This window comes from Engystomops pustulosus, chromosome 8 (genome assembly GCF_040894005.1).
Source record: "Engystomops pustulosus chromosome 8, aEngPut4.maternal, whole genome shotgun sequence".
NCBI lineage: Eukaryota > Metazoa > Chordata > Amphibia > Anura > Leptodactylidae > Engystomops > Engystomops pustulosus.
This window is the reverse complement of record NC_092418.1, coordinates 83842039-83856287: the sequence shown is the minus strand read 5'-3', so window position 1 is coordinate 83856287 and position 14249 is coordinate 83842039. Positions and strand designations below refer to the sequence as shown.

At 41.9% G+C, this 14249-nt stretch overlaps 1 protein-coding gene across 1 annotated transcript in view; it reads right to left on the bottom strand.

The window, feature by feature from the left end:
* PDE1A (phosphodiesterase 1A) overlaps positions 1-12680 on the bottom strand; it is a 195534-nt gene extending 182854 nt beyond the window's left edge. The window contains exon 1 of the mRNA XM_072121574.1: positions 12186-12680. Coding sequence (XP_071977675.1) covers positions 12186-12286 — 101 coding nt within the window. The 5' untranslated portion in view covers positions 12287-12680. The remainder of the gene's footprint in view (positions 1-12185) is intronic.
* Positions 12681-14249: the final 1569 nt, after the last annotated feature.

The window sequence follows — 14249 nt, the reverse complement described above, 5'->3', positions numbered from 1 at the left end:
AACCATTCTGGTCCATGGGGCAGGATGGATGGCTGTCAGGAACAGCCGCCATCTTGCCCCGATCACTGTGTCTGAACAGTGTTGGCAAGTCACTACCCGCCGCACCGTTCTATAACAACGCGCGTTGGGAATTTAAGCAATTTAGACAAATAAGGGCTTATTTTTTGCGGGACGAGATGCACTGTAAAAAAAACCTTCATTTTAGTGGGTTTTTAGTTTATTGAAGCAATTTTATTAACTTTTTACATGTGGAGGAAAATAAAATCATCAATTCTTGTTTTGGATTTTTAGCATTTTTTTGGGGGGGTGTTCACTGTAGCATAACAATGATATATTATCTTTATTCTACGGGTCACTACGATTACGGTGATACCTCATTTATATAGTTTTATTTATATTTGTCCAATTTTATTGAAGGAAAACTAGAATAGAAAAAATTGCATTTGTTTTAGTATTTCCATTTTTATAGCAGCATAACTATAGTATTTTTTGATTGACGGAGCTGGTTGTGAGCTTATTTTTTGCGTAAAAAGTAGTTCTTTTCAGTGGTATCATTTTTGTGCTTGTAACATTTTCGGATCACTTTTTAGAACATTTTTTGTAAAGCAATTTGATAAAAAGTTTTAATTTTTGGCAAGTTTTTTGGGGTTTTTTTCTACTACGTTCACCGAGCGGGTCCAATTATGATTAGGATTTATTGTACAGATTGTTACGGACGCAGCGATACCAAATAAGTGGGTTTTTTTTGTGATTTAGTATTTTTTATACTTTATTACTTGTGTACAGGGAAATGTGGTGTTTGTGGGGACTTTCACTTTCTTTTATTTTTTATTTTTATTAAAAAAAAACTTTATTTATTGTTTTAACTTTTTTTTACAGTAACTGACATTTTAGCTTGAACAAGTGATCTTCTGATCACTTGTTCAAGCTCTTATACAGGTTACACAGTGCAATACAGAAGTATTGCACTGTGTAATGTAAGACACTGAGCATGCTGCGCATGCCCAGTGTCTTAAAGCCGGGTCCTGCCAGGAGGCACGGACCCGGCTTCCGGATCAAGATCGCGCAGCCCCGGGCACCGGCAGTCCCGGGGCTGCGATCGGAGCTGCGGACCCCCCCGGTAAGCGTCGCGGGGGGGTCCGATTCCCTTGCAATGCCTTTTAAATGCCTCTAACACGCCGCGGTCAGCGCGACCGCGGCGTGTTAGGGGTTAACACCCGCGATCGGAGAAATCTCCGATCACGGGTGTTAGAGGCGGGTGCCGGCTATAATATATAGCTGACACCCGCAGCTTCTGGCGCCGGCTCCGTTCAGGAGCCGGCGCCAGAAGCTTGACGTAATAGTACTGCATTTTGCGGGAACGCACCTCCCGCCATGCAGTACTATTACGTCAAATGTCGGGAAGGGGTTAAGGAATGTATGTTTAGACATTATTTCATATTGATTATACAGCAGTGGGAGTGGTTTATAAAGTGTAAATTTTGCTAACAGAGTATGGAATATATATAACCTTCCAGAATATGTTCACCTGGCGAAATTTATAGATTTAGATTTAGCTGAAAATTTGTACAATGGCCACGAAGTCTCATAAAAGTCTGACACTTCCTCTTCCTCTGTAAACATCCCAGTTCTAATTATCGTTAACAACAGGATGATATAAAAAGTAACATCTCTATTATAAAGTTCTAGGCAGATAAAACAGGTTCATGTTATTAATTAAAGAGATGCAGGATGGAATTTATTAAGACTGGCACATAGTGTGCCATTCTTAATAATCCGCATTCTGGCTCCACCAATTGGCATTAAAGGAAACCTACCACTTGTAGTGGCAGGTTTCCGATGGCAATACCGGGCACCAGCTCAGGGTGAGCTGGTGCCGGAGCTTATTTTAGTTAGTGTTTTAAACACGCGCTCGGCGCTTACCGTGCACGCGGCTACATAGGAAGTGAATGAGAGCCGCGTGCACGGTAAGCGCCGAGCGCGTACCTGCCTGCGCCGGCTATAACGTTTAAAAAGTGTTTTAAACCGCGATACCGCGGTTTAAAACACTAACTAAAATAAGCTCCGGCACCAGCTCACCCTGAGCTGGTGCCCGGTATTTTCATCGGAAACCTGCCACTACAAGTGGTAGGTTTCCTTTAAGGCTGTACCCGCCTACTTTGTGTCTCTCCCCACCACACCTACATTTCATGAAAGTGACGTGAGGGATGAAAAAGTGATAATTTTCTGTCCATGTGCCTAGAATTGCGACGTTTTTATGCCTTGTACTCCAGGACACATGTACACCCCCCCCCCCCCCCCTGTGTCTTCTCGATCACTTCCCTCTGCACAGGTCACAAAGCATGTCCACAACACTCTCCCATCTAAATCAATGTCATGTTAAGGAGATTTTCTATAACCATGTGAACACTGCAGCAAATAAAGTAAAGTGTCTGTCATCATAAACATTATATACTATAATATATACTGTGATACATGGATAACAACCTATAATTACCCCTCTCCAGTGGCATGCGCTATAGCTTATACAGGCTGCATCCAGAGAACATTACCACTGTGCCTCTGTAAACCAAGAAAGGCCGTCAGTAAATGGAGAGGCTGTGCAAGACTAGAGCACCTGAGAGGGGTAAGTACAGGGTGTTAATAATTTTCATAACAATTGGTGCCCATAAAAAATTTCAAAAATTTCATTTTAGTTTTTACCTGTTGTAGTCTCAACATAAAATTTCCCACAATGTCCTATGCTAATATCACTTAGTACATAGAAATGTTAGAGCTCAATTGTAAATGCTAAAACAAAAATACAACAAATCCTCTCCATACTTCGTCTGACAAAACCAACCCTGTTCACAAATTTAATAACAAATGTATGGTAGCTGATCTTGCGGTCATATTCCTCTCCATCTGTCCTTTTCTTCTTGCTCCAGTACATTTGGTAGGGTAGTAAGCAGTAGGAAAAGAGTAGGACTGCAGGACCAGACTACGCAAGGGTTTGTTTGAGGTTTGTTACCCAGGAAACCCACACGTCTGAATAGAAACTGTACACACAAAATAATCAAAACTGTTTGCAGAGTTGCTTTATTTTTTTTATTTTAAAATATATTAATTATAAAAACTAGTAATAAGTCATGTGCATTATATTAGCTTTCATTATGAGAGAATACATTATAAATGTGTACGTCATCCACCATTTGTAAAAGTCATCGATTCTGATGCCAGTTCAATCTTACTGTCCAAATTTTCTACTGAAAATGACTTTTTTGTATGTGTGAACATTTAATGAAGCAATTAGAAGAGTTTTCTGATCCAGACATTCTTTGTTCATTTTACAGGTGCTTCAGGCTGCAAATAATACTAGGTTATTAAAGATAATACACGTCACTCTCTGTTGCGTTGTCTTGTCCGGGTGCTCAAGTAGGATACAAGACCATCGAATAAGTATTAAGAAGACTTGGCACTCCTATTGGTTGCGTTTGATAATAAGTGAGTTTATTTCACAAATGTATAGGCGTGGCAATCCCAAAAAGTTTTTTTACAACGTTTCGGTCTACATACGGACCTTCGTCAGGCACTATGTACAAAAAATAAAGTGAATACAAATCAATAACGGTGGAGTGATAATATATACATAATATATACATGATGATATATACAAAAGTCGGAGACACTTATAGGACGATAATGATGCGTTGTTGCCACATGGCATATGATAGAAGTGAATCTTCTCAAAAATAGTGCTCTCCTGGAGTTTCTTGCCAAAATCAGCGAGCCTAGAGTTACAGCTCCTGGATATACGAGATAATCCTCATGAGACCATGTTTAAAGACCTAAGGATAGATCTTACCCAACGGAAGCCCAATTGTTGTGGGTGCTTGGGTAGTGCACATCATGTGGTACATACATATAGCAGTATACTGAAGGATACAGATAGACACAGCGATTTATAATATAATGGTACATATTAGTAGCAGGACTGTAAGGCTTAGGTACTGAATACCCATTAAGTCAATTAAAACTCATTAAGTCAATAAAAATCAGGTTCTCTATACTTACCGGATTGCATGGTATATTAGAAGAATAATGGAAAGTATTAGGTATGCGGCACTGTGGCCGCTGCAGCGCTGGAGACGGGGTAGCGGAGAACCGCTTAGGAGAGAAGCGCTGGCGTTCTGGGGCGATCGCTGTGGTATATAAGGCAGCAGACCGGAAACCGGAAGTGACGTTCCGGTCTCAGCTGACGGTCGCTTGCGTTCCAGAGTGGAACGCGGAAGGATATCAAGTTTACAGCGATCGCACGGGGAACGGAGCTGGAGGTAAAGTAAGAAGATGTGGGCTGTGTCAATGTGTGTGATTAGGAGAGAGACTGTGTATGGGGAGTGTAAATGGTATGTTAGTAAATGGCATATGGTATAAGTGTGGAGAGAGAAGAAGTAGTCTCTGATTGGATGTAGAGGGGGTGTGGTGCATATGATCTATGAAAAAGTCATCACGGTGTGTGTGTGATGTGAATGTCTATGTGTCAGGAGTAAGTCCATGTATGGTGCATAGAAAGGGGGAAGGAGAAGAATATACCTATTGCAATGCGGTCTTCAAGTATTCAGGGAATCTGAAAAGAAACAAAGTATAGTTAGTGAGTGGGTGATACCAGAGATTAATGCATATTTTGTATCTCGTATTCCCTGTTCAGCCCATTTGGAGCCATTGCATTGAGGCGATGTATCCAAAAGGCTTCTCGTCTCATTAGTTGCTTGATCCTGTTACCACCTCGTCTGGGTACAGGTACATGTTCCACCACCTGGAATCTTAGTTGGGAAATCTTATGTTTGGCTTGGGCAAAATGATATGGAAGGGGTAGTAAGAGCTTGTTGCAACGTATATCAGATTTATGTTTAGATATACGGTCTTTTATATGTTGGACAGTCTCTCCGACATACACCAAGCCACATGGGCACTTGATGACATATACCACGAATGATGAATTACAGGTGAAGTAGTCTTTGATGGGGTATGTTGTGCCAGTTCTGGGGTGGGATATTTTATCTCCCCTCAGCACATTGTTGCATTGGGAGCAGTTGAGGCAAGGAAAGGTGCCATATTTGGGTGACGACAGGAATCGTTGTCCTGTTTTGTTCTTGGAGGGACCTTCGTCTGCTTTCACCAATTTATCTCTTAAATTGGGCAGACGTTTAAAGCAGGGGCGAAACTGTCGCTTAAATTCAGGTATGGAGGGATGACTATTCGTAAGTATTGGCCAGTGCTTGCGTATGCTTTTATGTAATTTGAATATTGTGGGGTGGTATTGGTGGATGAAATTGATACATGGTTCCTTCTTTGATTCCTGTCTCACCTTGTGTTCCTGTGTTTTTAGTACGTGTTCAGGATAGCCACGTACTCTGAATTTGTCACGCATCTCTTGGAGACGTATTTCTCTTTGTGTGGGGTTGGAGACTATCCTATGGACCCTCTGCATTTGGGAATTCGGTAGGGATTTTTTGCAGGGATTGGAGTGGCAGCTAGAATAGTGTAGAAGGCTGTTCCTGTCTGTGGATTTAGTGAACAGATCACTCGAAAGTCTGCCTAGTGTGTCCTTGACAATAGTGGTGTCCAAAAAATCAATTTTTTGTTGGCTGAAATTGATGGTGAACTGTAACTCCGGCCAAATGGAGTTCAAGTAAGTATGGAACTCATTAAGTGTGTCTAGGGGCCCTGTCCATATGCATATAATGTCGTCTATAAATCTTTTCCATAGGATGACATGTGAGTGAAAATTGTTGTTGGAATAGACGAACCTCTCTTCAAAGTCTGTCATGTAGCTGTTGGCGTATGGGGGGGCCACATTGGAGCCCATGGCCGTACCCCTTATCTGCAAGTAGAATGTGTCTTGGAACATGAAATAGTTTTCATGTAAGACAAGGGTGAGTAGGTCAAGGCATAGTTTCCTAACTTCAGGGGGATGTTGTGATTCTCCCAGTAGTTTATTAACCGCCTGGAGTCCTTTGTGATGTTGTATGCTCGTGTATAGGCTTGATACGTCCCATGTGACCAAAATTGCCTCCGGTGGTATGGTATGTAGGTTGCGAATATGATGTAAGAAGTCATTAGTATCAAGTAAGAAGGAGCGTGATTGTTTGGTTAAGGGGGTAAGTATTTTCTCTATGAAGATGGCTAGTGGAGATAATATCGAGTCGGTCGAGGCAACTATAGGCCTGCCTGGTGGTTTGTGGAGACGTTTGTGAATCTTGGGTAACATGTAAAAAACTGGTATGACAGGGTTCTGGTTGAGGAGAAAGTTATATGTTTTTTGGTCTATTGTCTTCCCTTTGAGGTGTTGGTCGAGGGTGTGTCTGATCTTAGCGGAGAGTGTGGGAGTGGGGTCATGTGGGAGTTTATGATATACCTGTTCATCGGAAAGTTGTGTGAGGATTTCCTCTATGTAATCTTTCCTATCCATGACAACTATAGCTCCCCCCTTATCTGCTGGTTTTACAATAATCCGTTTGTCGTGGATAAGGGTTTCCAATGCCTGTTGATCTAAACTAGTGAAGTTGCTGGGGTAAAGTAGTGTGCCTTTTTCAATGTCCTTCCTATATTGGTCAAAATCTTTCTGGACCAGTGTTATAAAGTTTTCGACTGCGTGGTCGGTTTTAGGGGGCATAAAGGAACTTCTAGTAGAGAGTCCCAAATCAGTAGCTCGTATAAGAGCTTGTTGTGGTTCAGAGGGTACCCAAGTATGAGTGTTCTCTGAACCAAAGTGAGTTCTGAGTCTTATGGTTCTGTAGAACCGATGTAGATCCAGTTCAAGTTGAAAGGTATCTAGTTTTTGTGTGGGGCAGAAGGATAATCCTTTCTGTAATAGACTCATTTGTGCTGGACTCAGGTTGGAGGAGGAGATGTTGACTACTAGCGGGGATGTATTACCTGTGATCTGGTCGTCATCGTGGGTCCTTGTGTAGCGCCGATGTTGTCCTCCCCTCCTCGTCTTGGTCGTCCGCGTCTGCGGTCCCGTTGTCCTAAAAAACGACCTCGTGCTGATGGTGGTCCATAGAAGTCGGAGCCGGAACTGGAGGATTCCGCTGTGCCTCTGTATCCTCGATAGGGTGGTCGCGTAGGGTAGGTGTCCTGCCATCTGTATACCCTTTCCAGTAGATAATCTTGTGTGTCTCTTATGAATTTATCGCGTTTCTTCTGTTCTGATTCCTTCCTGAAGCGTTCCAGTTGTTGAGTTGTTTTTTCTTTCAGTGTTTTGATCTCTTCTGTTGTTAGTGTGGAGGTTAGTTGATTTTCAATCGTGGAAATGTTTTCTTCAGTCTTGATGATTTCTTTCTGTAGATATTCTACTGTTAAGGTGATCAGATCGAAGGAGCATTTGTTCAAAATTTGTTGGAAAGTGTTGCAGAATTCTTTGTTATCTTTGAAGATGGTGGGGCGAAGTGATACCCGTAGGCCTCTTGGTATCCGTTGTACCTTTAAGTATTCCGTCAGTGTTGCACAATGCAATTGGTAATTTAGTAGATTCCTAGAAACTCGTTCAAAATCCCTGGTCTTGTATTCGCTGTTGGCGAACAGCCAACAGCGAATACAAGACCAGGGATTTTGAACGAGTTTCTAGGAATCTACTAAATTACCAATTGCATTGTGCAACACTGACGGAATACTTAAAGGTACAACGGATACCAAGAGGCCTACGGGTATCACTTCGCCCCACCATCTTCAAAGATAACAAAGAATTCTGCAACACTTTCCAACAAATTTTGAACAAATGCTCCTTCGATCTGATCACCTTAACAGTAGAATATCTACAGAAAGAAATCATCAAGACTGAAGAAAACATTTCCACGATTGAAAATCAACTAACCTCCACACTAACAACAGAAGAGATCAAAACACTGAAAGAAAAAACAACTCAACAACTGGAACGCTTCAGGAAGGAATCAGAACAGAAGAAACGCGATAAATTCATAAGAGACACACAAGATTATCTACTGGAAAGGGTATACAGATGGCAGGACACCTACCCTACGCGACCACCCTATCAAGGATACAGAGGCACAGCGGAATCCTCCAGTTCCGGCTCCGACTTCTATGGACCACCATCAGCACGAGGTCGTTTTTTAGGACAACGGGACCGCAGACGCGGACGACCAAGACGAGGAGGGGAGGACAACATCGGCGCTACACAAGGACCCACGATGACGACCAGATCACAGGTAATACATCCCCGCTAGTAGTCAACATCTCCTCCTCCAACCTGAGTCCAGCACAAATGAGTCTATTACAGAAAGGATTATCCTTCTGCCCCACACAAAAACTAGATACCTTTCAACTTGAACTGGATCTACATCGGTTCTACAGAACCATAAGACTCAGAACTCACTTTGGTTCAGAGAACACTCATACTTGGGTACCCTCTGAACCACAACAAGCTCTTATACGAGCTACTGATTTGGGACTCTCTACTAGAAGTTCCTTTATGCCCCCTAAAACCGACCACGCAGTCGAAAACTTCATAACACTGGTCCAGAAAGATTTTGACCAATATAGGAAGGACATTGAAAAAGGCACACTACTTTACCCCAGCAACTTCACTAGTTTAGATCAACAGGCATTGGAAACCCTTATCCACGACAAACGGATTATTGTAAAACCAGCAGATAAGGGGGGAGCTATAGTTGTCATGGATAGGAAAGATTACATAGAGGAAATCCTCACACAACTTTCCGATGAACAGGTATATCATAAACTCCCACATGACCCCACTCCCACACTCTCCGCTAAGATCAGACACACCCTCGACCAACACCTCAAAGGGAAGACAATAGACCAAAAAACATATAACTTTCTCCTCAACCAGAACCCTGTCATACCAGTTTTTTACGTGTTACCCAAGATTCACAAACGTCTCCACAAACCACCAGGCAGGCCTATAGTTGCCTCGACCGACTCGATATTATCTCCACTAGCCATCTTCATAGAGAAAATACTTACCCCCTTAACCAAACAATCACGCTCCTTCTTACTTGATACTAATGACTTCTTACATCATATTCGCAACCTACATACCATACCACCGGAGGCAATTTTGGTCACATGGGACGTATCAAGCCTATACACGAGCATACAACATCACAAAGGACTCCAGGCGGTTAATAAACTACTGGGAGAATCACAACATCCCCCTGAAGTTAGGAAACTATGCCTTGACCTACTCACCCTTGTCTTACATGAAAACTATTTCATGTTCCAAGACACATTCTACTTGCAGATAAGGGGTACGGCCATGGGCTCCAATGTGGCCCCCCCATACGCCAACAGCTACATGACAGACTTTGAAGAGAGGTTCGTCTATTCCAACAACAATTTTCACTCACATGTCATCCTATGGAAAAGATTTATAGACGACATTATATGCATATGGACAGGGCCCCTAGACACACTTAATGAGTTCCATACTTACTTGAACTCCATTTGGCCGGAGTTACAGTTCACCATCAATTTCAGCCAACAAAAAATTGATTTTTTGGACACCACTATTGTCAAGGACACACTAGGCAGACTTTCGAGTGATCTGTTCACTAAATCCACAGACAGGAACAGCCTTCTACACTATTCTAGCTGCCACTCCAATCCCTGCAAAAAATCCCTACCGAATTCCCAAATGCAGAGGGTCCATAGGATAGTCTCCAACCCCACACAAAGAGAAATACGTCTCCAAGAGATGCGTGACAAATTCAGAGTACGTGGCTATCCTGAACACGTACTAAAAACACAGGAACACAAGGTGAGACAGGAATCAAAGAAGGAACCATGTATCAATTTCATCCACCAATACCACCCCACAATATTCAAATTACATAAAAGCATACGCAAGCACTGGCCAATACTTACGAATAGTCATCCCTCCATACCTGAATTTAAGCGACAGTTTCGCCCCTGCTTTAAACGTCTGCCCAATTTAAGAGATAAATTGGTGAAAGCAGACGAAGGTCCCTCCAAGAACAAAACAGGACAACGATTCCTGTCGTCACCCAAATATGGCACCTTTCCTTGCCTCAACTGCTCCCAATGCAACAATGTGCTGAGGGGAGATAAAATATCCCACCCCAGAACTGGCACAACATACCCCATCAAAGACTACTTCACCTGTAATTCATCATTCGTGGTATATGTCATCAAGTGCCCATGTGGCTTGGTGTATGTCGGAGAGACTGTCCAACATATAAAAGACCGTATATCTAAACATAAATCTGATATACGTTGCAACAAGCTCTTACTACCCCTTCCATATCATTTTGCCCAAGCCAAACATAAGATTTCCCAACTAAGATTCCAGGTGGTGGAACATGTACCTGTACCCAGATGAGGTGGTAACAGGATCAAGCAACTAATGAGACGAGAAGCCTTTTGGATACATCGCCGCAATGCAATGGCTCCAAATGGGCTGAACAGGGAATACGAGATACAAAATATGCATTAATCTCTGGTATCACCCACTCACTAACTATACTTTGTTTCTTTTCAGATTCCCTGAATACTTGAAGACCGCATTGCAATAGGTATATTCTTCTCCTTCCCCCTCTCTATGCACCATACATGGACTTACTCCTGACACATAGACATTCACATCACACACACACCGTGATGACTTTTTCATAGATCATATGCACCACACCCCCTCTACATCCAATCAGAGACTACTTCTTCTCTCTCCACACTTATACCATATGCCATTTACTAACATACCATTTACACTCCCCATACACAGTCTCTCTCCTAATCACACACATTGACACAGCCCACATCTTCTTACTTTACCTCCAGCTCCGTTCCCCGTGCGATCGCTGTAAACTTGATATCCTTCCGCGTTCCACTCTGGAACGCAAGCGACCGTCAGCTGAGACCGGAACGTCACTTCCGGTTTCCGGTCTGCTGCCTTATATACCACAGCGATCGCCCCAGAACGCCAGCGCTTCTCTCCTAAGCGGTTCTCCGCTACCCCGTCTCCAGCGCTGCAGCGGCCACAGTGCCGCATACCTAATACTTTCCATTATTCTTCTAATATACCATGCAATCCGGTAAGTATAGAGAACCTGATTTTTATTGACTTAATGAGTTTTAATTGACTTAATGGGTATTCAGTACCTAAGCCTTACAGTCCTGCTACTAATATGTACCATTATATTATAAATCGCTGTGTCTATCTGTATCCTTCAGTATACTGCTATATGTATGTACCACATGATGTGCACTACCCAAGCACCCACAACAATTGGGCTTCCGTTGGGTAAGATCTATCCTTAGGTCTTTAAACATGGTCTCATGAGGATTATCTCGTATATCCAGGAGCTGTAACTCTAGGCTCGCTGATTTTGGCAAGAAACTCCAGGAGAGCACTATTTTTGAGAAGATTCACTTCTATCATATGCCATGTGGCAACAACGCATCATTATCGTCCTATAAGTGTCTCCGACTTTTGTATATATCATCATGTATATATTATGTATATATTATCACTCCACCGTTATTGATTTGTATTCACTTTATTTTTTGTACATAGTGCCTGACGAAGGTCCGTATGTAGACCGAAACGTTGTAAAAAAACTTTTTGGGATTGCCACGCCTATACATTTGTGAAATAAACTCACTTATTATCAAACGCAACCAATAGGAGTGCCAAGTCTTCTTAATGCAAATAATACTAGGAACTAGGGCTGTTATCAGCCAGGAAATCAATAGAGAAATGCACATTTTGCTTGAATGACTACTTAGCATTGCTAAGCTCCCATCATATAGTTGTTTGAGTTCTTTCCCAACTTTACACTTCCTAAATATATATATATATATATATATATTAAACATAAGAACAGTGTGAACAAACCAATGTATAAATATACTTTGTGATCAATGTACAAAACATGTCTCTATATAAAGGCATCAGAAAACCTGATTATCCCGATATTCATCCAAATCAGGACTCATGGAGCAAAGCACATCATAAAGTGTATAACTAAGTCGCAAGATACTGTATAGGTATGTAAATCAAACAAAACTCCAGCAACAGACTACAACAGGATCAGCCCACATTCGGAAGCACCTCATATCAAACACAGTGTCGCCTCTAACAGACTTGAGTCATAATACTGAACACATCACATTCAGTCAATAATAAAGAAGCATATGATACTCACATCCCTTGCAAACGTTGGACCATTTTGTCATTGGATTCCTTTTTTTTTAATTTTGAAGAAGTATACTGATTCTCCAGGGATTCAGAGGCTGTGGAATCCATTATAGGCGCCTTAAGGTGCAAAAGTCACATTGACGATAACTCCCACCAAGAAAAAGCATTCCTCAGTCCATTGTATACCAGTAAACCGATTCATGTAAGAAAAATCAAAAACAGAACCTGTTCCATGAATGAAGCGAAGGGTTAAAAAAAAAAAAAAGAAAAGTCTTCCTTTTTTTTTTTTTTACGGAACGCAACTTAATGGGTGATCCCACTGTTTTGTCTCCCGTAGAATTCTGCAGTTTAAACTATTCTCCTGCTCTGATAAGTATGAGCAGCATAAGATGGTAAGAATACCACTGCCTGCCTGTATGCTCAGGCACTTCCCACATGCAGTTCAGTTTTACAGTTGTGCTCACTGAAGCACAAAAGCACTTTGCAATATCCAAGGATTCATTGTCATTTAGAATAAAGGAGAATTACTTAAGCTCTCCACGAGAGACAGATTTGTGAACGGGAAATAGAAGCACTGAGGCAGCAAGTACAAAGAGATACAAAAAAAAAATAAAAAATACAAGCCAAAATTATGAGACCTCCAGGGGCAGACACAATATTTTAGATCTTTTCTATAGATGGGCGCCAAAGGGTTAATGGATGACTCTGAACTAATCTCTGATCTATTGCTAACCCCAATGGACGATGCTGTAAGAATACGGCGCTTGCCTCAGCTGCTCATGAAATCACTGGATGATTATTCATCAGCACACAGTAGGTAAATGTCACCTACACCAAGGATCACTGTGGCCGATGCAACACAAACTGTACACCATTTATCCACAAACCCTTTAGGTCATGCAGTGAAAAGGAGAATACCAAATAGTTGAAGCTTAACAAGTCGGCATGAGTCACAAGTGCTCGGAAATGACCATCTAATGTTGCATTTGTTTTCCACCTTCTTAGTATAGCAGAGAATAAAAGTTCTATTCTCTATTCTCTCCAATATAATCCATCTACATTCATGGAAATCATCTCCAAAAATATAAGGTTATCCATGGATAGCGAATCTATTCGTTGTTTTCGTAAATTGGGTACGAATCTACCAATATTCAAATTATTTAAAATCACAGGGAGCTACCAGACATTCATTTATGAGCTTTTAATGACGAATGTGTGTTATAGCGGAGTAGGGGAGTGTTATAGCAGATTAGGGGAGTGTTTTAGCGGACAAGGGGAGTGTTTTAGTGGACAAGAGGAGTGTTTTAGCGGACTAAGGGAGTATTTTAGCGTACATGCGGAGTGTTTTAGCTGACTTGGGGAGTATTTTAGTGGACAAGAGGAGTGTTTTAGCGGACTAGGGGAGTGTTTTAGCGGACAAGAAGAGTGTTTTAGCGGACAAGAGGAGTGTTTTAGCGGACTAGGGGAGTGTTTTAGCGGACAAGAGGAGTGTTTTAGCGGACAAGAGGAGTGTTTTAGTGGACAAGAGGAGTGTTTTAGCGGACAAGAGGAGTGTTTTAGCGGACTAAGGGAGTATTTTAGCGGACTAGGGGAGTGTTTTAGCTGACTTGGGGAGTATTTTAGCGGACTAGGGGAGTGTTTTAGCTGACTTGGGGAGTATTTTAGCGGACAAGAGGAGTGTTTTAGCGGACAAGAGGAGTGTTTTAGCGGACTAGGGGAGTGTTTAAGCGGACAAGAGGAGTGTTTTAGTGGACAAGAGGAGTGTTTTAGCGGACAAGAGGAGTGTTTTAGCGGACTAAGGGAGTATTTTAGCGGACTAGGGGAGTGTTTTAGCTGACTTGGGGAGTGTTTTAGCTGACTTGGGGAGTATTTTAGTGGACAAGGGGAGTGTTTTAGCGGACAAGGGGAGTGTTTTAGCAGACTAGGGGATAATAAGTGTTGAAACAGAATAGATATGAAATCGAATCTTTTAAAGAATTTTATGAAGCTTCATCAATTGCACAATAATATAACTGTCTCCACTGTAGGAGCAAAACACCTGAATATTTAAGAAAAAAAAACATTTGCATGT